This window comes from Callionymus lyra, chromosome 16, assembly GCF_982586985.1.
Source record: "Callionymus lyra chromosome 16, fCalLyr1.hap1.1, whole genome shotgun sequence".
NCBI classification, from domain to species: domain Eukaryota; kingdom Metazoa; phylum Chordata; class Actinopteri; order Syngnathiformes; family Callionymidae; genus Callionymus; species Callionymus lyra.
Window position 1 is genome coordinate 1101242 of NC_141833.1, and position 24914 is coordinate 1126155.

The 24914-nt window shown below is 38.3% G+C and overlaps 1 protein-coding gene and 1 long non-coding RNA gene across 2 annotated transcripts; one reads left to right on the top strand and one right to left on the bottom strand.

The window, feature by feature from the left end:
* Positions 1-4758: 4758 nt before the first annotated feature.
* mmp14b (matrix metallopeptidase 14b (membrane-inserted)) lies at positions 4759-22270 on the top strand. Its single transcript, XM_087810280.1, has 10 exons — positions 4759-5177; positions 16773-16921; positions 17067-17189; positions 17457-17764; positions 18082-18243; positions 18318-18478; positions 18902-19040; positions 19742-19892; positions 20746-20861; positions 20943-22270. The coding sequence occupies exons 1-10, from the start codon at positions 5091-5093 to the stop codon at positions 21374-21376; spliced, it is 1830 nt and encodes a 609-aa protein (XP_087666406.1). The 5' UTR covers positions 4759-5090; the 3' UTR covers positions 21377-22270.
* Positions 22271-23440: 1170 nt separating this feature from the next.
* On the bottom strand, positions 23441-24763 carry LOC148063162 (uncharacterized). Its single transcript, XR_015713539.1, has 2 exons — positions 24436-24763; positions 23441-23691 (listed from the first exon to the last, which is right to left on the bottom strand). It is a non-coding gene; the product is annotated as an uncharacterized LOC148063162 (long non-coding RNA).
* Positions 24764-24914: the final 151 nt, after the last annotated feature.

Below are 24914 nucleotides of genomic sequence, written 5' to 3' on the forward strand. Positions count from 1 at the left end.
CACAATTGTTGGTGAGAGTAACCAACAAGAGAAATACACAAAATTACATACAAACTTTTGTAATTTCAAATTTGCAGACCTGAAAAAAGATCAAGACCTTGTGAACTATAATTTCTCAGCCTAGAAAATAGTTTATATTTTCAGGAAGTTTTTCACTGTCCTATTATTTAGTTTTCTGCATTGTTGAAATGATAAAAAAATGTTTATGATTATGATGATAACAGGCAGTGTAGAGTCGAGGTTGGCATGATTAAAATCCCCAGAGATGATAATAAAGGGTGCTGATTCTGACATCATGATCATACAATTATTATGACGTAAATTAAATTATATACAACTTTTCAGAGTCACATAGGGCTTTACATAAGAGAAGAGTTAAAAACAGTTCAGTTCAACATGACAAACTGCAGTAAATATACAGTACAATCCATTGATAATTATCAATAATCAGTGATATTACACTAATTTTCTAATCCCCCCCATGTCGACTGAGGGTATGGATTATTTCAGAGTCATCTGTTCTTTTTAGAGTTATAGACAAAAGCTCAGTTGTCTTTGTCTGTATCTACGTGCTTGTCAGTAACGTCCATCTTTTATTGAAGCCTTGACATGACATGGGGGGGGGACAATTGTTTGGACGAAGATGAAGATGAAGACAACTGAGCCCGAGTTGCTACATATATTTTTGTCTACAACTCTAAAAAGGAACTGCTTACTCTGAAAATAATCCCAACCCTTTTTTGACATGAGGGGTAGAAGTAAATGAGTAAAATTTAAATTTTAGGTTAGCTATCAGAATACCCCATAAAAATGGTGATTAAGTTAGGAATTTGTTAAATCAAACACCAAATAATCCCAAAATAAAGAGATCTAAGGATGGGCCTGCAACACAGTCTTTAGACACCGATTACGGCATTAAAAAGTGAATGAAAAATAAACTTTCAGATTTGGGCAATTTATGTTCATCAGTGAACAGTCAAAAGTGTTCTTGTGGGTATATCACTGACCTGAGTTTTTCACCTAAATTATCTGATAATTTACTGTATTTATACCACTGTCTGTAGAACCTTGTTTTTTTCTAATGAAATAAACATATGTAGACCAATTTAAATGAAAAAGGAAATTATAGAAAGTTTGTTGACTGCATTGTAGACCTAGAAAAGGGCTAAATAATATGCCCCCTCATACATCCTGATCCAGTCTTACACCCCAGCTCGGGGTCTTAGGTCTGTGGATCAGAATCTTCTGATGGTTCCTCGGACACGGTTCCGGACATGACCCACAATGTAATAATTTCTAGTAAAAAACATGGACAATTTTATTTTATGGTGATCACGTGTAAAAGGTCAGCGAATCCGTCTACTGTTGCATCATCGCTGAGATCCATATGATAGAAAATTACTGCGCTAGAATGCATCATATTTTTAATACAAGGACCACAGCTTATTTCTAGAAGTTGAAAAATACATCACCCAAAGCATGGGATGCTGATGGTTACATCTCCAGCAAAATTCAGTTTGCGGTGCCTTGAGATTTCCTAAGATCAATTTAAGAGACAATCAAATCAATCAATTCAATTCATTAGTTGCCAGTTAGTGAGTAGCTTATACAAATAGATGAAAAAAGAACAACCATACATCCTTTGAACAGTAAACAATAAAATGTTAAGCCCTCCAGTGATGTCAATACTCTTAAATGATTCCTCTTTTTCCCCCTCTCCGGGGCAAGACCTTAAGAATCTGAACACAGTGCTGCACAGTGTTGTTGTTGCTTTGACTTTGAACCCAACCCTTAGAAGCTGCATATTTCACTGTGTTACAATTCTGCTTAGCTTTGAGCCCATGTTTCCTTATATTCATTAAACAGAGAGATTATCCTTGTGTCAGTGTCCTTCTTACCTCCACCAACGACTTTTATAGTGGAAAGAGTTGCTGAAAGTTGAGCTTGAGGGAGAGGGGGGAGACTGAAGGAGAGAGAAATTGAGAAGACGCTTTGCAAAAAAAAAAGATTGATTTTCAATTGAAGATAAACAGCACGATCCAGCAGAGGAAAAAAAAACAGATCACTGTCATTCTAATAAAAACGTTACCAAGATTATATTGTAAGTTGGCTTGATTTTACTTATCAAGTCTTTGACGCTTGGATCTTCTTAGTAAGAGCAGTTCGGTCATGTAGTGAAGCCAGGTAAGTTCAGTCTTGTTTACCTGGCTGCTGCAAGCTAGAGATTGATTGTTGTTGCCTCCTTTTATTCCTCTCCTCCTTCTGGTTGACATTCAACCTTTTATGTGACATTATTGAAAGATCTGAGGTTCACACATAATGCTTAATCATCATAACTTTCATAGCTATAATTCAAATAAAAATGACATGTTATGAAAACACCAGATTCAAATGCAGGTTTAACAGTATATTCACTCAACTACACATACAAACATTTGGGTTTCTCATTGTTCTCCATGCCATGTGTTGTGGGGTGGACCCAGGAAGTGTGGGGGGGAGGAGGGTTGCATTCCTGAGTTGTAACACAGTTCATTAAAGGAGGAGATTTGCTGTCTCAGTAGAAAGAGGAATTAAACATGAAGGACTTTCCTACCTATAATGCTGTATTGGCTTAAAATACATGATATGATGTATACATGTGAACTAAATATGTTTTGTGTTTTGCAGGTAATTTGCTGCCTGGTTGGTGAGCAACGAAGGCACAATGACACGTTTGTTATTGTTATTGTATTTTATTCATGTTCTATATGTCTAATGTTCTTGATGACCCAGTGGAGTTAAGAGTAAAAGTTATGACAGTTAGTGATGCTGAACTCAGTGTACATAAACTTCGGTTTACCCAAACCACACCCACTTTGCTCTGATTGGTCAAGAATCGTGGTTCCTCACCACACATCTTCAATCCAGGAAGTCTTCACCTCCATGAGACTCATTTTATGAACAAATCAGGACATCTATCTATCATTACAGCTGGCTGGAGGAGGAGTGAAGCCCATTATTACGTAATAACAGGCTCACTCTCGTAACCTCCTGTAACCTCTTGTTTGCTGAGACTTCAAACAGGTGAGAACTTGAAAAAGTAATAACTTCAAAATGGATCATGATAAGTGGTTTTGGTCTTCCTTTTCTTCTTTTCCCTTCTAGTGCCCACGTCATTGCTTTATTGCAGTTGCTGTCGTGGTCCTGCCGCAGTATTTTTCACTCATTTCTTCACTCAGTGACTTCATCTCAGCTCTTTCTAGCAGGTATTCAGTTGTGACGTGATATTGCCAATGTATACCCAGTATTCGGCGTAGGAATCTATTATGGAATCCATCAACTGCTTTGTTGTCTCCTTTGTTTATTTTCTATGCTTCACATCCGTTTAGCAAGACTGGCACCACTAGCATTTTTTAGAGTCTTAGCTTTGTTCTTCTTGTGATGCTGTTGGAGCTCCAGATTTTCTTGAGTCTGATGAAAGCACCTCTTGACTTTGATAGTCTATTCTTCTGGTCCTTCATTCCACATCCCTCTTTACAAACTGTTGCTCTCAGGTAAAGGAACTGCTCTACCTCTTCGATGTCTTGGCCCCTGATCTGAATTCTTCTGAATAGTCCTCATTGTTTTTGTTTTTTTGTGTGTTGATCTTAAGTCATGCTCGTCTGGCTTCTTCATCCATCCTTGTTGTTTTATTCTCAATTTGTTGTTTTGTAGAGGAGAGTAACACTATGTCATCTGCAAAGTCTAAGTCGTTCAGTTTTTGTGTTAGCTTCCATCGAATTCCATTTTCTCCCTGACTAACTGTTCTTCTCATGATCCAATCCATCACAATCAAGAATAAGAATCCCAAAATATTGCAACCTTGTTTGACACCGGTTTTAATATGAAACCACTCACATATTTGTCCCTGATCTTCTACTGTACACTGGAAGTCTTCATACAACTTTCTGACAATTCTGATTTTTTTTTCCATGATTATCCACAGGCTTTTGTGATGGACAGAATCAAAAGCTTAATGTATAGTGTTGCTTGCCACTCATTAACTTGTTCTACGATGTTTTGTAGTATGAAGACTTGCTCTGTTGTTCCCCTTCCTGTTCTGTAGCCTGATTGTTCTTTTCGCAGTCTGCAGTCAATTCCATTTCTTGTACGGTCTACAATAATCCTGCCAAGTATCTTTCCTACAACAGAGAGTAGGGTTATGCCTCTAGAGTTCTTCCATTCTTTGAGGTTTCCTTTCTTTGCTAGTTTGATGATAAGCCATTTCTTCCAGCTTGTTGGGATCTTTTCATGGTTCCATACTTTCCCTAACAATTTGTGTACCTTTTTTGCTGAGAACTCTAAATCAGCTTTTAATATTTCGGCCCTGATGGAGTCGATTCCTGGTGCCTTACTATTCTGCACTCTTTTTATTGCTTCTTTGACTGCACCTATTGTTGGTTCATTTACTATAATCTCCCTCGATTCTGTCATTGAAGTCCCATTCATCATCTTCTGTTACTGGGTTTTCTGGTTCTTCTCTATTTAAGTTCCGCTGATGAGGTTACCATTTTGTGCCAGTACTGCTGTACTCTGTCTGGGTCTCTCATTACATAAGTTGCTCTTTAAATAAATCAAGAATCATCTGTAGTGTTCATAACTAATCGGATATTCTTTTAAAATGTCTCTTTTCTTCCAGATATCTCCACTGCCTGATGCAGCCAAGAGGCGGTCTCAACTAGGAGGGAGGGGAAAGACTGGGAAAGGAGGAGGAGAAAAAGGAAGAAAAGATTTCCCCTGCACTTTTCCACCCACCAATGTCCTCAGGGGAGAATTCACTACCACGTCAACACTAGAGAGAGGGAGGGCTGGACAGCAGAAGTACAGACCCCATACGACTGCGCTAGGATAAGGTTGACAACAACACAGCAGTTTAGATCTAGAAGTACGCACAAATAGATATCCTGCTTAGTACTTGATCCGGGTTTATTCCCGTTTACACCCACGCTCAACCATCACTTTAAAGATTGGTCTGTGGAGATGATGTTGTGACAAACTTGGAGGTTAAGTTCACGCAAAGATCTGCCCAGGTATCTTTGCGCTTGTCGTGGTTTACCATAGAGAGGGAAGCGATGGCCCGGAGACTGAGCTGTGTGTTTCTGCTGCTGGTGCTGGTGCCAGAAGGATTGGAGGCCGGCGAGAAACACATCAACCCAGAGGTAAGACATGCCACAGGTTTGGATCTCCACACCTTTCTCTGACAATGTATACAAGCATTATAAAAAAGGTCACACTTATTTTATCGAGCTCGTAGAGAAATATGTATATAATAAACTGTAAATACAATTGATTATTATTCTAAATCTTCCAAGCAAAGCCCAGCTGTTTTTCATCCATATCACGTGCCGTTTTACTTTAAAAAAAAGAAAGTCTAGTAAAGTGTTACAGTTTTTTGATCCTTTCCTCTGCATAGCATTGAGCAATAGTTAAGACTTAAAGGTTTTGAAGTACATATGATTTACCTGTTACTCTGAAGTGTTGATTATAGTCATAAAGTCCACGCTTTCCGTTACTGACTAAGATGTGCCTCATGTGGATGGTTACAGTCTTTTTGTCTGCGGCAAAGCTCAGACAGTAGAGGGGTTGGCTTGTGATTGAGAGGTTGCTGATTCCATCTCAGTCCCAGATGTTTTTGTTGTGCTGAGCAAGACACTTAAATCTGATTCTTCCCAATAGTTGAGTTGGTGAGCTGTTGATCTAAACTGTTTAAAAAAGTTTTGTCGTATTGTTTGATATGTTTGAGTTTTAGTAAATTACTATATAGCTTTTAAGGACGTCATTTCTTACTGCTAAAAGAATAATAACATATTTTCTTGTTGTCCAATATTATCTTATCATTAGACAGTTAAATTACTTTCTTTATTTTGGAAAAAGATTAAAAGGAGGATTGGATAAATACTTCTTAGAACAATGTAACAAAATCCTTACCTAGTAATACAAATAAAATGGGAAATCATCTTAATGTGACTGTGTGATTTACACTAAAAGACTGGTTCGCTCATGGGCCACGGGACATAGGAAGTGATCTAACCGGTAAGAGGAAGCAGCCCATGATGGTGAAAACGCTTGAGAAAAGCTGGATAAATGCTGAGATTGCAGAAGCAGCGGTGCAGAGGGAAGAAATCTGTGGACCTTATGAGAGGGTGGGTGGATGGAATGAGGACGGCTCAAGTTACTTTAGAAAGATGTAATTGTTTATATCTGTCCCAAGTTCAACTGTGAATGTGTGGGGGAGGGGTAGAACTGTTGCTTCCTACCGTTCCTAGTGTTATCATGGAAAAGCATGTTACTCATTCAGACTTATTTTATTTATATTTACACTACATACTATTAACTGTATGTATATGTGTATTATTTGTCTTTGTGTCCAAGGTTATTGTGTAGACATCCATGTGTATTTATGTAATTCTATTTTAGTTTTTTTCATCCTGTTAGCTATTCTATGTAATTTGCTTATTTTCTTGATATTCCTTTGTGAACCTTTGAGACCAGTTGTTATATTAACTGAGTGTTGCAATGATAAATCCAGCTGCTGCTCCTGCAGGAGTTTGGATGACCTACATTCTTTTTTCCAACAGAACTTTTTGATCTTGATGCAAATATAAAACTCAGCAGAACCTGACATCTAAATCAAAACCAGAATCTATGTCTTGCGCAATTAGAGATAGAGCTAGGACTGAAATCACATGACATGGAACGTGAACGTTTAAAGATATTATTTTTTCTAGTTTCCCCTTAATAAATGATCTTTTGTGTTATTTCCTCCTCACCTTTAAACATTTACTGACTTCCTTTAAAATATTTTTTTTTCATTTTGCTGCTTGACTTTCATACACACTTGCACCATTTATCTTGATGTGTTTTATTTGCATTTTTGGAAACTTAAATGAGTTCAGCACTATTTAGATGATAGTAAAACTAAAGTGAGAAGTGTTTTCTTTGCTTCTAGACTAATCAGTAGAATTTAAACTTTTGACCAAACTGCTTTCCTTGCATAGTCCAAAGCAGTTTAAAAGTAATGTACTGTTAAAATTATTAAGTAAAAAATCCACAAAATGTTTAGTAGAATGGTTGACTTAAACAAAGCAATAGAAGTTACGCTATTATATTTTTTTGGTTAATTTCTGAAATATTTCTCTCTTCAGTTAATGACATTCTCTTTGTTGGTCAGACTATTTACACAATTTCCTCTGTGTTGTTTGTTTTAAAAAGGAGACAGAAAAAGAACAAAGGCGACCATGTTTTTAAAAGGTTGCCAAGTAAAGAAGGTCAAACCAGACCTGAACCTATTCAGATCGCAGATTTTTAGGAGAACTGAGATTAATATGTTTTTTATGACTCGTGTTTAAATTATATTCACAGTTTCTTGTGTCTTTATTTTAGGAAACTAAGAGTAGTGACAAAGTGCTCCCACAAATGGTAATCATACCACTGGGAAGGATGCTGTGCAAATGTGTCGCAGGATACACTATGCTAACTCACCAATGTTGTATGCTGTAGGAAGGGGCAGAGACAGGAAGTGGGAAACTTGTGGTTTTCTTTGTTACTTATTCACCATGATGTGTCAGAACCACAGTGACGTAGAATAGTAAAACACACAGAACACAAGAATTCTAAAGTCACAGACAAGAGGACAGACTGGTGTGGAATGAAAGGCAGTGAAGAGGCTGATGAGAACAAGAGCAGTTATTGTCAGATCTGAATGATAGAATCTGCAGAAAAAGGAATTCAGCTTGATGAGACTGAATTTCCGGGGCAGTTGGTCTGCAACCTCAATGAACTACTCAGTTTCAGATGATGATCTCATTTATGAATAGAACCAAAACAATTTTCTGTTACTATAACTTCCTGTAATCAACTTTGCTATAAAGTAGAAAGACTTAAACAAGAATATTGTATAATTGTACTATTATACTAATCATAGTTGTATCAATTGCTATTAAACTGTGTCTTAAAATAACACAGTTATTATTTGGCACCTTAAACTGAATTGAATTGAATCACACGTATAATGAAATTATATAATACATAGGCACATGTATACCAGGCCTTCTCAAAAAGTGGGCTGACTCACCAAGGCAGTGTGACCCTTTGGAAATGCTTTTTTTTGCCACACTATAAATAAAGTGTAATTGCACATCCAATACAGTTGGTGGAAAACATTTAACATGGATGAAAAGAGTGACAGAGATATTAAGACTTAGAAAAGTCCCCTTAGAGCTAACAAATACATTTTGGGTGAAATGGAGTACAGATTTACATTTTATTTTCTTCCGTCAGTAGTGGTGTTGAAGATTTATATATTTAAATTTTCATTTGTTAGTTGTGGATTTGCGAAATTGGAGTCAAAGCACAGGGATGTGACAGATGCCTCACTTAACCATATGACATACTTACTTACATCAGACCATAAATATTAATATTTAGGGATCCAAACGACAAACTTAAGAGGCTTTTAGAAGTTTGACCGGCTGTTAAAAAATAATTTTAAAAATAAAACAAGTTTCATCTGTGATATGTTCTCTGTTCTTAGAGAAAAGTGAGTTTGATATTGAATATAAACTCCGGAACCAGTCATGCCAAAGTTTGTCATGGCTGGTCGAACTTTCAAAAGCCTCTTAGACTACAGCGGTTTGTCTGTCAGGGATCCTATTGGGTTATCTATATATTTATGGTTGAATATGACAGCATCTGTCACATCCTTGTACTTTGGGCGTCATAGCTCAGATGGTAGAGTGGTTGCCTGCAGTCCAAAAGGTTGCAGGTTCAATCCCAGCTCCAGACAAGCTTGTGTCGTGTCCCTGAGCAAGACACTTTACCCTGATTGCTCCTGATGGCAGATTCAGATGCAGCCTACTCCCATCAGTATGTGAATGGCTGTCAAAGCGCTTTGTGACCCTGGTCTAGAAAGGCGCTATATAAATAGAGATTATTATTATTATTATTACTTTGACAGAATACAATAAAAAATTAATTGAATTCCTCTTAACCAAAGAAAACAAAATGCTTCTTTGAACTCCACTTCAGAAAACTTTTTTTTTTCTATCTTTGTTTGCAGTGTGTCTGGCAGGTTGACAGGATTCTCTTCACCTCCTAATATGGTCATTATTGTCTATTTGTGGGAAGAGATGTATGTTAATTACTCATTACCACGAGCTGCTCTTACTTTTAAGATTCATCAAAATACATTTCATTATTTCTGAATAAATGAATGATGATCCAGACTAAAATACTTAATTAATAAAGAAACTGAAATCTAAAGCTGGACTGCAGCAGGAAGAAAATACCTACAGGATCCTTTCTGTCATCAACACAGCTGCTCAGTTTCAATAGAGTCCAGTGCAGGAGTGAGACAAGGATCTTCAAAAACATCCTGTTGGCTCAAAGTAACAACTACTAAACAGAGGCAGGACCTCTTAAACACCCGGTTGCTGCAGAGCTTGTTGTTCAACATTAAAAGAATGACTCTTGTGTCTATCAGACAATTAACTCTTGTGCCTTGTAAACTAAATATGCCATAACGATTAGTTATGAATGTATTTTTGTGGTACAGATCCACATACGTTAATATAGTTGCACTGCAGGGGTTTTACAGGTTGCATAATGTGATGCGATTAATCACTTAACACTATCAATGAGTTCATTATTTGATGTAGTCCTAGACCTTTTGGTTTAGTCGACAATAAAACCAATTAAATGTGACTTATTTCCCCTGAATGTAGTTGCATACAGTTCATTGCTGATCTTCTGATCGAAAAGTGATAAATGTCTGCCCTATTTAAAAAAAACCTACTCCTGATTAATGGACTAGGCAGAAAACACAGTTCTCTTGGTAAAACTATCGAATAATGTCAATTACTCATGAAGTGACAGCAGCTCATGCTAATTGGTAATTAGCATAAATCCTGTTGCGTAATAGCTTGAAAGCTTGATATAAGTGCATTCTTGATTTTACATAAACACCACACTAGGTATTTTGATTCATTTTGATTAATGCCAAAATCAAGGTAATTTCCTGCAACTCATTTTTTACAAGCAAATTTGTTCCGCTCCACATTTCATGGATGAGACCCAGGGAGTATAAGTCCCCACATTTAGTCGAGAACTAAAAGTTTAGTTGAGGAGTATAAAATCTCATGAGTTTTTGGGGGAAATCCACATCAGACAGACACACAGAATGACGAGAGAAGGAAGGTAACATAGAGGAAGTGAACATTTTTAGCAAAATCACAAGATAATCATCACAAGTTAGTGGCCTCATATGGTGACACTCAGGGTTTTAATGGCAATAATGTAAAACACTAAGTCATTACCTCATTTCCTGTTCATTGGAGAAGTGAGCCATCAGCTGAACTAGGGGGATTTTTCTTACCCACAGACAAAGAAGTGCCATGCTTGCAAAGAATTGACATCATTTTCCAATTATGCTGGGTCTTTATGCTCTCCCTGACCTTACTGCCGCTGGCCCTTGTTGGCAGTTTACTAAAGCAGCAGTGACACACACACGCCCACGCACACACACACACACACATAGAGAGCACACCACTATATGCAAACTCTCACAAACACATTTGTATATTAAAAGAGAGTACTACATGGTAAAATAATAAATACCTTAAATTAGGCTGATGTAACCTGTGTTCAAATGTATGTTGAGTTGACACATTGAGTTGATTACATAAAGTTTATTTCCACTGGCTTTAAGCCAGGCCCGAGTTTTTTTTTCACTGGACTGGTTACTTTTGATTTGTTTTGAAACTTTCCAGGTACCTTTGATACTTATCAGCCGGATTAAAAAAAAAAAAAAAGGTGTTGATTTGGTCTAATATCTCTGTGTCTTGCAGAATAACCTTGTAGATACAGGGATATCCCGCTTTCAAAATGGCTGCAGCATTACCTTTTTTATAGTAATTGCAATTGAAATTTTGTACAAATATATGATATGTTCAGCAGTGTTAAGATGACTTTATGTTCTGCGTAGAACAGTCCATAGAGGGGGTGGTTGGGGTCGGAAAGAATTCTGTGGGCTCTGTTCAGGCAGCGTTATTTTGCAACGTCCTGGATGGGGGGGGGAGTGGTGTCCCTATTATCTCTGCCCGGTGTAGGTACAATTTCCGTCCACCCTACAATATCGGTCCCCCCACTTCCTACATGATGACATCACACTCTGCGTATGCAAACATCTCTTTAAAATATTTTTTTATGGGTTAAAGAAACGTCAACAGATCGTTTACATGATACTTTTTACCACACATAAAACATTTATATTGACAAAAAGACAATCTTCTTCAACATAATCACTTTCCGCTCTTTCATTTCCTGGTCTGACGATACATGTGACTTTGACACCAACAGAAGTGTCCGCGCTACATGTGACAAATCCGCTGATTGACTGAAGCTGTTTTACTAATAACGCACAACTGTATGTACATTCGAGTTCCGAAATAATTCCCGTATGTACATTTAATAATTGATTTAAATCGGGAAAATAAATTTAAATGAAAGCTAAATAATTACTGAGGTGTTTATGATCCGAACTACAGACTAGGTAAAATGAGCTATAGAAAGGGGAATATTCTAACAAATTTTGTTATTTGAAAAGCGAATTATTTCGGAACTCGAATGTTTGTATTGCATCGTACAGTTGTGCGTTATTGTTAGTAAAACAGCTTCAGTCAATCAGCGGATTCGTCACATGTAGTGCGGGCACTTCCGTTGGTCTCAAAGTCACATGTATTGTCAGACCAGGAAATGAAAGAACGGAAAGTGATTAGGTTAAAGAAGATCGTCTTTTTGTCAATATAAATGTATTATGTGTGGTAAAAAGTATTGCGTAAACGTTCTGTTGACGTTTCTTTAACCCATAAAATATATTTTTAAGAGACGTTCGCATATGCAGCGTGTGATGTCATCACGTAGGAAGTGGGGGGACCGATATTGTAGGGGGGACCGAAATTGTACCTACGCCGGTCCTCACCACTCTCTGCAGAGACTTCCAGCTTGCAGCTCCCTGACCAGATGGAGATGCTGCTGGCCAGTAGGCTCTTGATGGTCCCTCTGTAGAAGGTGTAGAGGATGGGAGAGGGGAGAGACACCTTCCTCATCCGTCTCAGGAAGTACAGGCGCTGCTGGGCTTTCTTCACCATTGAGGTGGTGTGAAGTGTCGAGGTGAGATCCTCTGTGATGTGCACCCCTAGGAACTTGGTATTGCTGACGACCTCCACCTTTGTGTCGTTGATGAGGAGTGGTGCGTGGCTGGGTCAGGATCTTCTGAAGTCGATGATGATTTCTTTAGGTTTATTGACGTTCAGAAGCAGGTTGTTCACCTCACACCAGTCCACCAGGTGTTGCACATCCTCTCTGTAGGCCAGTTTGTTGTTGTCCTGAATGAGGCCCACGACTGTTGTGTCATCAGTATATTTCACAATTTGTTTGGTATTGTACCTGGAACGACAGTCGTGGGTCATCAGGGTGAACATCAGCCCTGCCTGGGGCCCAGTCTTTATAGGAATTTACCTCTTGTGGCCAGTTTTCCGTTGAGTTTAAGACCGCTGATAGAGTTGAGAAATGTACTTTTAGTATTGTTTTTTTCCTTTGAATAAAGAATGTGAATGACTATGTAATGTGCATGAGTTAGTATTTGACATTTTACCAACAACTGGATTTCTTTGTACTTTGTACTTGTTGAAGTCTGGCGATCAAGAGGGCGATGGTTAGTATGTTATTCAAATTGCATCATATTTGAAATATAATATAAATATATAATTGTATCTTTGACTAACAAAAATCCCAGATTTTTACCTCTTTTCAGGCAAAATGAGAAGATTGTTTAATCTAACAGAACTGGATGGTGCTGCAAAGGCTAGTGCCAGACAGATGGTATTAATTAATGCTTCTCACATTTATGTGTAGATGTCATGAAGTTGTCATTAACATTCAGATCACTTATTAGCTTACATGGGATTAGACTTCAGCATTATAAGGAACTGGAGACTCATTTCCCATGTAGCACTTTGACTCAGTGCTCTATTAGAATGAGTACTGAGTCACTGAAGAGAACTTCCCAAAATTGTGTTTGCTTAAAATACGCCTGAATAACACTTTGTCATGCCACCTGGGATGTAGCGTAATAAGCAAGTTGCTGGCGGTCTAAAACAAGCAGTCAGTGTCAGTAAACAACAGTCTTTTGTTCTACTACTGTGAAGTTCTAATGTGAAAGAGAAGAGGTAGTTTCAGACCTACAGGGATTCAAGTTCAAGTCTCCTTGAGAGAAAGGAAAAGTGGACATTAAAGTGTTTCTTGGATAGACATTGAGGGCAGTGCAGATTTTTGGATAAAACCACATTCATGCCATCAGCAGATAGTCTTGAACCAATTTTTGGGTGTGGTTCCCTCTTTGGATTTTTCCATAAGTGATCATGGGAGAGGATTGGAGAAAAGGCGGAGTGAAGAGGCAAAGACAGAGACTTTGCGGTTTTGGATGCGATGTGAAAGATTTTCCGAGTTAAATTAATGACAGTGCACTCCACTTCTCCACTGGAGACTCAAGACCTGAGGTTAGAGCAGAACTCCTGGCTGGAACACAACCTTCCTCAACTGAAATTACTCATTTCTACCCAGTGTGCTTCATATGAATTTTATATTTTTAACTTAAAGGTCAAATTCCAGAGCTATATCTGTAAATGTACAAACAAACATTCACAAACAAGTCATTTGACATTAAACTAAGTATCCAACATTTGAAAACAGGAGTTTGTTTACTAAGTAAACAGTTTAATCATTATCAGGGGCTAAATCATGAAACAAATCAAACTGAATGTGTATTTAGATGGGATTTAAACTGAACCGTCTTTTCTCTTATGAAAATCCCACATTACAATTGAATGCAGAATATTTTTCTGTTTTGTAGCACATTGTCAAGAGCTGGGGACAGCATTAGTTATATCATCAAACATTGTCTTGAATTTAAAAAGGCTACTAGATAATATCTGTGTCTTGAGTTGAGTTGAGTTGAGTATTATTCCATCTAACCATGCATCGAGTGAAAGGAAGGGGGCTTTTCTGTGGTCATCCAGCCATCGTATGAATGAAGCAGGGGTACAACCATGGCGAAACTGTACCCCTGCTTCGCCAATGTAAAATAACTAATTTACGTTTTGTACGCTGTAGGTGAGAATGGCAACCTGGTTCGAACCTTTTAAGTCAACTACTGACTGTACACAGGATAACAAATTAAAATCATACAGCATATATAGCATTATAAATGTTATGGCTTTAAATATATGTATTTTTTATGGCACGTTCTTAGTTTATTTAAAGATAATTAGAATCAATCAATATATTTTATAACAATAGAAAATATAGAAATCACTAAGGGAAAATAAATGAACAGACATGTTGTAATTTTTGTAATCATCAAAATCCTGCAGTAAACACCACACACTTATATCTATAACAGAGTGAAGTTTGATTTCAAACTTTATTTTTGATGACTATTGTTAAAATAACTGCACTGTTTGAAGTAAAGCAGGAAAACTTCACAACAGCATAGTTTTTATTTGTCATCTTATAGTGAACAGAAACTCTAAATGTACAGAACAGCAATATGGTGTTTCACTCACAATAGCATCAGTGTTTTACTTAGCTTTAGCTTTAGAAGAAGAGTGGCCATGTCTCAGAGGTGTAGACCAAGCTTCTGGCATAACTCCAGATATCACGGCAGCTAAGCAGAGAAACGCCAAGGGAAAAAAAGGTCAAACTGGGAAATGGAGCAGCATAAGAAACATTTTACCACTATACAACAATTCCATCCAAGTAATTATGTGGATTCATTTCAAGTACAGTAAAACTATAGCAGCTCATTTGGATCTCTAACCAGGGACTTTCCTGGTCATTCAAGGTTGAAACCTGAACTGTCTTTTTTACAAATACATCCATGCAGCTATTGTTGCAAGGTCAGCTTGCTCTCTCATCTGGACCGTAGACTCTGACTCAGACAATGATGAGCTGGAGACTCTAGCTTTATACAAAGCTGAGCCTTGCATTATAATACATGAGTGTTTACTAGAGTAGTGGGAAACTCTCAAAAAAGTCTCTGGACAGATTTCCTGCGAACTTTGTGCCATGTAAGAGACTAACGGTAACATCATACAGAAGAAGATGGCTGACTTACAATTTGACTAAGCTGGTTCGCCTAAGCAACTGGCTCAAGGAGACATAGGTATCAGATTCTGTAACGTTAACTAGGGGTGTTTTTTTATTTCAGGAGTTGATTCTGTAGCCCCATATTCTGTAAGGGGCTTTCTGGTTTGAGTTTATGCCACAGATACTGTAGCTATTGATGCAAAGTAAATAGGTATGTAATTAGTATTTGTAAAGCAGGTTTCACAGACCAGGGTCACAAAGTGCTTTAAAGACAAAACATTACAGATTTAAAATACATACTTTAAGAGGCCAAGACAACATAGCAACCCAAAGAAAATTTAAAAAACAAAACCTGCACGTATAGATATATATTTATATATAGATATCTATATATCTATATCTATATCTATATCTATATCTATATCTATATCTATATATATTAGGGGTCTGCACCTCTCCAATATAAGACGATTTGATACGTTTCTAGATAAATGGGGTACGAAACGATTCAGTTGACCTGATTAAATGACCAAGCGAGTAATCTGATATAGTTCCTTGTTTAAAGCAGACATTTTACATCATGAATGATCCTAAATGAATCCTACACTTGTTTTATTGTTAACCTTTATAGTGATACGTTTAATAAAAGACTAGCAAAGAAGTATTTTTGTTGTTTTTGACACGTGAATAAAGAACCATGTCACTGTGTTTATTACTGTTAAACGTTACACTTTAAGAACTTTGGAAAGCTTTTCTGACAAAGAAAACAAACTTAATATTTAATTTTCACGACTGACTTTAATTAGAGCAAAATAATCAAGTATATTTTAAACAAGGATGTGAAATAAATAAACCCTTTGGAGAGAGGTCTGAGTAGGCTCAGATCTGGGAACAATGAGCTGCTATAACGTTGTTTTGCGTGTTTCTGTTCAGTGAGAAAGGTGAGGGAGGTGAGGGAGGGGGGAGCGAGGAGTCAGAGTTCTGAGCTGATGATCGTGAAGAACTGTTGTTATTATATCAGCGAAGTTACGCTGTCTCGGGATAGAGAGAGAGGAAGAGGATAAGCACGTGGGGCTTCCAGTTGTATTGCTGATATAATAAACCGATTCATAACATTGTAATTGGGCCATCGACCGATTTGTGGTACATTTAGATCAGTCCAGGAGCTGCACTTACATCTTTTAAAACAGATTTCTGATTCATATTGGATATTCATGGTATTGTAGCACCAAGGCAGTAGTTGCCGCACAAACGTTTTCTTCCTTTTTGACCTTTGAGGATGAATAAGGCCAAAACATTTATATATTACGATTTGTCCAGACACAGTCAAGTGCCCTTTCTAGATGATTTAAACAGAAAAAGTGACAACATAAATTTATGTTTAAAATGTAATAAAATATTAAGCATAGGTCAGTGGATGACTTAACTTTTGTTATCATTGCAGCAGCAAAGTCAAAGTTACGATAATTATTTATTCTTTGTGAATTAGCTTATAATATTATTATCTCAATTATAACAAAGTCTGTTCTCAATATTGTTCTCTACAGCGTGCTAAAGACATCAGTTGTTGTTTAAACAAAGGAATTAAGCATCATCCTCTTTTTTCTCAGTCATGGCTGCAGCAATATGGCTACCTTCCTCCTGGAGATCTTCGCACACACACCCTCCGTTCCCCTAAATCAGTGACCTCAGCCATTGCTGCCATGCAGAGGTTCTACGGCCTGACTATCACTGGAAACTTCGATCCCAACACCATCAAGTAAGATATTTACACAAATGTACCAAGAAAAATTGCATCCTAGAAACCGCATGACTGATATTATCTTGCTACCAAAGTGATAGACATAAAAAAACACAGATGGTTGTTGTCAGTGACTTCAATAATACTGAACAATGTGTTACAGAGCCATGGAGCGACCACGTTGTGGTGTCCCTGACAAGTTTGGAGCTGAGCTGAAGACCAACCTCAGGAAAAAACGCTATGCCATTCAAGGCTTGAAGTGGCCCAAGAATGATCTCACTTTTTCGTAAGTTGTCTTTGTCAATGTTTTTATGATGACGTTCATGCACATGGTTTCAGCAATGTTGAAAGCAATATAGTAAAAACAGATACCCCATCAAAGGTAAATGCAGCACATGGGATTGGTTTGATGACATTTATTCTGGTAGAACATGGTAAAAAATGTTACAGTAACCACCTACACATCTACTTACACAACACAGAAGAACAGAAGTTGGAACATCAATATATTCACACAAGATGTATGAAGTTACAATATTCAATCCCCCCACAGAATACAGAATTATTCACCAAAGGCTGGTGAGTATGAAACCCATGATGCCATCCGGAAAGCCTTCAAGGTCTGGGAAAGTGTCACGCCGCTGCGCTTCAGGGAGATTCCCTACAGCTACATTCGTGACAAGGTGGAGGAGTTTGCCGATATCATGCTCTTCTTTGGTGAGGGTTTCCATGGCGATGCCAGCCCATTCGATGGCGAGGGTGGCTTCTTGGCTCATGCATACTTCCCTGGTAATGGTATCGGAGGAGACACACACTTTGACGCAGCAGAGCCCTGGACTACCGGGAACAAGGATCTGATGGGTGAGGAACTGCCATAGTTTAGATTGTTATCAGATATGTGAAGTTCTGATGACACCATTGAATACAAAGTAGAATACAATTAATAATTTAAACAATTTGAATAATTGCTGTGATGCAGTTTTCATGTGACCTTTAATGCAGAACTTCCCTATAGCATTTTCCAGCATGTTTTTCTCATGTGTTCTATTCTAGAGACACACAACATTTTAGTGGTGGTGTAACCCCATTCATTTGTTGAAAAATTAAATTTATTTTGTCATAAAGGGAAAATAACCAGGACTAAATGAATTTTACTGTTGTGTGGTGTCAATGTCCAGGTAATGATGTGTTCTTGGTGGCGGTACATGAGTTGGGTCATGCGCTGGGTTTGGAGCACTCTAGTGACCCATCAGCCATCATGGCACCCTTCTACCAGTGGATGGACACAGAAAACTTTCAGCTGCCTGATGATGACAGGCGAGGCGTTCAGCAACTTTACGGTCTGTGATCAAATCATCCTCCACGCCTCACTACTTGTCTGATTGTAGGTAATTACCCTTTCTTGCCCCTGCAGGCAGTTCATCTGGTCCTCGTCCTCCACATGTGACCCCTCAACCACCACGTCCAACCAAACAATCTCCAGATTTTCCAGACAAGCCTCACTTCGGGCCTAACATCTGTGATGGACATTTCGACACTATTGGCATCTTCAGAGGAGAGATGTTTATTTTCAAGGTAATAAATTCCCTTCCTTCCCGCATTCAATTCAATTCCATTTGATTGAAAGTGTCAAAACATAACAAAGCTATCTCAGTACACTTTAGGTGATCCTGGATCTTAGAAGAACTGTAAAAAGAGGTGGACTACTCAGGCTCCTGGGAAGATGGGGAAAAATAGGGCGAGTTAGAAATGCACAAGTGATGGGACATGGTGCATGAAAAAAGACGCATAGAGAGAGCTTGGTGTTAAAAGATATCTCCAGAAATCCAAATCCAAACCTATTGTGGCATGACTATGGGCTGCTCCAGGTAGAGCCTGAGTCAGTCCTTACTATAGACCTTGTCGAAGAGGAGAGTTTGGGGACTTATCTTGAACATTGACAGGGAATCTACCCTGTGACTTTTCAATGCCACTCACCTGCTTCTGTTGGGGTCGTAGGACAAATGGTTCTGGAGGGTTCGGAACAACCACGTGCTGGATGGCTACCCCATGCCCATTGGTCACTTCTGGAGGGGGCTGCCGTCTCACATTAATGCTGCCTTTGAAAGGGATGATGGGAAATTTGCTTTCTTTAAAGGTGAGTGTTGGTAAACAAAGGTGTCATCTGTGAGTTCTTAGTTTTTAAAAATAGGTGAAGTGATAGTTTCATAGTTTCACACATAGAGCTGTTGTCATACATACAGTGTAGAGTTTGATGATGATTTTATTTGCTCTAGTTCTGCTTGAGCTCTGCTCAAATGAGCAGCTGTTATGTTTCTAAAAAGAAAGTACCAGACTCAGTGGATATGAAAATAAAGAAATTAGACTCCAATATTTGTTTATCAGAGTAGTTTAGCATACAGCTATAGTTGCACATAAACAGACAAAAAAGATTTCTGCCTCTAAAATCACCACCAAAGATGCCTATATATATATATATATCCTAACATAAATTTAGTACATTGATTAAAGAAGGTTTCACCGAACTTCAGGGTGATTATCAAAGAGCAGACTAAGCGCAGCTAAATGAAGCATATCCTGCATTAACACGAAGGGCAGCAAGATCTACAGCTGATGTACAGATATGATGAATTTTATGTGACTTTTTCGATTATTCAGAAGTGCTGAACTTTATTATTCATTCATCGAAAGTCAGCATTTTATTCATTATTAAAAACGATTAAAGATGATTACAATTTAAAATAAGTATATCTGGGAGGAATAAATTCCGTACCTTTTTGGATTAAAAGTTGAATTTACCACTTCACCTTAACTTAAAGTTGTGTCTTTGGTGCTCAGGTGACCGGTACTGGGTGTTTTCTGAGTCAATTCTGGAGACTGGTTTCCCTATGAGTCTGAAGGAAATGGGCACTGGGCTTCCAAAAGACCGAATTGATGCAGCGCTATTCTACACACCTACTGGACAGACCTTCTTTTTCAGAGGAGACAAGTGAGTCTTACTTTCGGTTTATCTCTAGTTTAAAGAGATTGTTTGCTCCGATTAAGCTTTTTTGGGTACAAATTGGCTTTGTGTTTTTATGTGTTACACTACACTTTTCTGTAAATCAAAGACTTTCTCTTTGATTGAATGTCTGTTAGTAAGTAAGTAAGTAATTTGTATTTATATAGCGCTTTTCCAGACCAGGGTCACAAAGCGCTTAACAATCAAAACAATATTCAATAAAGTATATACTTTAAAGGTCAAGATAACACTGAGAACAACAAAGGAGTTCCAGATATGATTTGCAACTTTGATCTGAATGCTATACACAACTGTCTTTTTGGGTTGTTGGTGTATAAATCACTTTTGGTATAGTTCTGTAACCCTCTTCTTTCGTTTGTGTATGATTCTCTTAGTGTGTTGGCTGCTTTAAACATGTCAATGATATTGAAATAAACCATAACCAGTGATTCTCTTCTCCGTGATCAGAAAATCAAATGAAAACATGGATTTAAACTGCATTAACAGACACGCATGAATCACACACTGTTGTAAAGCATTGCAGACGAGCTCCAGTGCAAATGTTTATATTTTACAAACTTATTACAATCTTATTGGCACGAAAGAAAATTTAAACTTTAAATCAGAAACTCAAAGCGCTGAGTTGTGATGATGATGAAAAAAGATTGTGTGATTGTCACTGTGCTTCATGTAAGGCTGCGCAACACACGCATGTATAATTTATATATTTATAGAATAAAATTGTGTCATTGTGTGATGGTGCATTAGTATCATTGTGTTTTTTGAAGAGATCGCTTCGATCACATGATCACACAAGTTTTGTTTTATCTTCTCATTTCAGATACTACCGTTTTAATGAGGATTCTAAATCTGTTGACCATGATTACCCAAAATCTATCAGTGTGTGGCAAGGAGTTCCTGATAATCTAAAAGCAGCTTTCATGAGCAAGAACCAAGGTAGGAGTCATGAGTAAAAGCTTTTATTAAAATTGTTTGCAATAGACACTGAGCTTTCACGTGATACTTTTTCCTCCTCAGAATACACTTACTTCTATAAAGCAAACAAATACTGGAAGTTCAACAACCAGATGATGCGTGTGGAGCCAGGATATCCAAAATCAGCCCTTACTGACTGGATGGGATGCCCCAATGAAGACCCCAAGACAGATGGAGGAAGAGGAGGGCACGACAAAGATAAGGAAAGAGAGAGAGAGGATAAAGACAGAACAAGAGCAAGGGAGGAAGACAGGGAGACAGAGACAGTGGCAGAAGAGGAGGAGACGGAAGTGCTTATTATCGAGGTAGAGGAGGAGAGCACGGGGGTAGGTAGTGGGGGAGCAGCTGCTGTCGTGGTGCCACTCCTCTTATTGTTTTGTGTGATCCTAACACTGGCAGCATTGGTTTTTCTGCGTCGGTACGGCACTCCACGCAAACTACTCTACTGTCAGCGATCTTTACTTGACAAGGTGTAGATGGAGAAGTGAACTAGGGAGGGAGAAGAAAGAACAGAACAACATTAGGGGGGCAAAGCAAAGGCATTCGACTCAGAAAAATATTTACCACTGTCTTTTCCTCTATTACCACTTCAACCTTTTATTCCCCCTCTCGCTCCTCTACGCCAGCTCATTGCTGTTTGTTTAGGTTGTTTTTTAAAAATCATTATAAGGGTTCTTGTCAGTGACTAGTGTTTTGAGTCCCTGTTTCGCATGAGTGGGCACTCATTTGTCAAGTTTTTAATTGTCTTTCTTGTTGTTTACTTGCACATAGGGTGATGTACAGCCTTTAAAATCATCAGTGGTACATCTCTTAATCGTCTGTGAGCCAAAAATAGCATTAACAGGAGAGTAAAAGGTTTGTCTGTGTTTTCATAAGAATCACTCATATCTTTGTTTGGCATCAATCTTGGTGATTTCTCATTTTTTAACACTAATAATGATTATTATTATGAATGACCTTGTCATTATTATTTTAACTATTACTATTGTTGTTGTTGTCTTTCGTGTAAAGAATGTGTTTTGTACATCGACAATAAAAGTCCTGCTGGACAGCGACATACATTTTTAAAAGTGGCCTTAATTTTATATGTGGGAACAGTGAAGGGGGCGGGGTTTATGTGATCTTGAAACTTGATTGTTTTTTTTCTATACATTTTTTGACACATTGTCTTTAATGAAAATAAATCTAAAAACCTGGAAACTCTTTTTTTGTCATTGTACTTGTTTACATTTTGGGCCATGGTGCTCGACTTCAGGCAGCCGTTACACAACAATGATAATAATAATAGTGAGAATGATAAGTGAGTCCTCGATGAGATTGTCTCTGTCTTAATCACATCTTTTCTTATAAATAAAAAAACATTTCAAACGTTGGTCTGTGTTTCTACATCATTCACAATAAATGTTTTAGTCAGTGAGATTTAGTCAAGACATTTTATTATCTTATTTATTTCATTCTCCATCGTTCAGCTCCCAGCTAGACTACCGTTCATCAATATTTTTTTATTTAAATAAAAGATGTATTGGCCTGTTACCAATTGTAATGATCAACCTTATGCAATATGAAAAGATCATAGAAATGCAAATTGTACCGTTTGTTGGTTCATAGGTGTATCTTATTAACACCACCACCATGTCACCCTATAAATGACTCCCTGTACACAAACTGCTGCATGTCCAGCCATCAGTCTGATAAACTGATCAAGTTTGCATATGACAACACCCTCAAGGACTCATCTAGGACAAGGATGAGTCCGCCTACAGGAGGGAGGTGGATCGGCTGGTGTCCCGGTGTAGCAGCAATAATCTGCAGCTGAACACCCAGAAAACAGTGAAGATGATCGTCGACTTCAGGAAAGTCACAGCACCACCATCGCCCCTCTCCATTGTAGAATCCTTATGCTTCCTGCGCACCACCATCATGCAGGACCTCAAGTGGGAGCAGACCACCAGCTCCCTCACCAAGAAGGCCCAGAAGAGGATGTTCTTCCTGCGGCAGCTCAAGAAACATTGTCTGCCCACTGAGATGCTGTTGCCAAAATTAAATCCATCCTGACCACATCCGTCTCCGTGTGGTACGCCAGCGCCACCACCAGGGACAAGCCCATTGTGCACGCAGCTGATTGGCTGTGAATTACCACCCCTTCATGAACTGTATGTCTCCAGGACCTGAAATAATAGCGGACCCTTCTCACCCTGGTCACGGAGTCTTCATACCTCTGCCATCAGGCAGGAGACTGCGTTCCATCAGGACCAGAACCTGCCACAACAATTCTTTCTTCCCCTATGCAATAAGACTCACAAATGCAAACTTGTTTTAAATGTCCACAGTTCTTTTTTGTAATTGCTCCATGGAAAAAGCTAATTGTAAATGTTCTTGTATTTTGTATTTTATTGTATTTTATAATGTTTTGATGTTGATGTTTGCTGTTTTATATTTGCACAGTATAACGAAACAAATTCCAAATTAGTGGACCCTCCCACCAATAATAGCACAAATAAAGAAATCTGATTCTGAAATGACTTCCTCCACTCTCTTAATTCAATCACATTTTATTAAAAGTTTCAAATCATAGTGAATTTATCTCAAGACACTTTACAGTTTAAATGACAATATGTAAGAAAAGGCAAAAGACTCCAGCAGATCACAAAGAGCAACAGTGGCGAGGAAATAACTTCCTTTTAAGGGCAGGGCCATATAGAGGAAACTGGATCCGTTGACGCTGTCATGGCACAATGTTCTTGGCGCATGCTCCAGAAGAACTGTGAAAATAGGTGGACCACTGAGGCTCCTGGGAAGATGGAGAGAAATAGGATGAGTTAGAACTGCACAAGTGATTGTTCATGATGCATTAAAAAAGACCCAGAGAGTGCATGGTGTATTAAATAATATCTCCAGCAATCCAAACCTATTGTGGCATGACTATGGGCTCATCTAGGTAGAGCCAGTCCTCACTACAGTCCTTGTGAAAGAGGAGAGTTTGGAGACTCATCTTAAAGTGTGAATCTACCCATGCCGATTGGTCACTTCTGGAGGGGGCTGCCCGCTCTCATTAATGCTGCCTTTGAAAGGGATGATGGGAAATTTGCTTTCTTCAAAGGTTAGTGTTGGTAAACATCCTTTGTGACATGTTAGCTTTAAAGTAAGTACAAAATAAAATATATGCTTAAAAGGTCAAGACACCACCGAGACAAACACAGGAGTCTCAGAGAATCAAGTGCAGGTGAAGTGATATTTTTACTCCAAGAGTTTTCAGCACCATCTTATTAACTTGCACAGTATTAGTGGTGGGCCTTCAGGGCCTGCAAAGCCTTCTCTGCTGGCCTAAGAAATATCTAAATTACAGACTTATTTTAATTCTAATATTTGTTAATGTATTATTTTTCCATGAATAGCTACTTAATAAATTATTCCAAATGGTCTATCCAACTCCTTTCATAGCTTTTCCCTGATTGCACTTCTTTCAAAAATGAATAATCATATAAGAGTATTCATCCAGTCAGAGTTAAGCCATTATTATTTGTTGCTACTTTACCTAGAGAGGCCTTCACGGTCAGTTCTGCGGGCCCTAAAGCATAACTTAGGTGTCGATTAGACGGATGCTTCAACTAATCAGATTGTGAGTCGACGACGCCAAGGCCTTCTCCGCAGGCGTACGGTGTCATCAGAGTATTCCTGTCCTTTGATTGGCTAATCAGAGAGCATGCTAGCTAGCTAAAGCAACAAAGTTGTTGTTAGCTGTGCAAACATACTGTAAATATAGCGTACTTTTGTTATGGTACATGGAAACCACACAGACTCATAGTCGGAGTGATATTTTAAGTAATACGCTGATGTTGTGCTCATTTAAAAGTGCTCTTAATGTCCTATTATTGATCTGATCGAGCCTTACACCCCAGCTCGGGCTCTGAGGTCTGTGGATCAGAATCTACTGATGGTTCCTCGCACACGGTTCAGGACCAGAGGAGAGAAATCTTTTCAGGCTGTTGCTCCTAAGCTTTGGAACAATCTTCC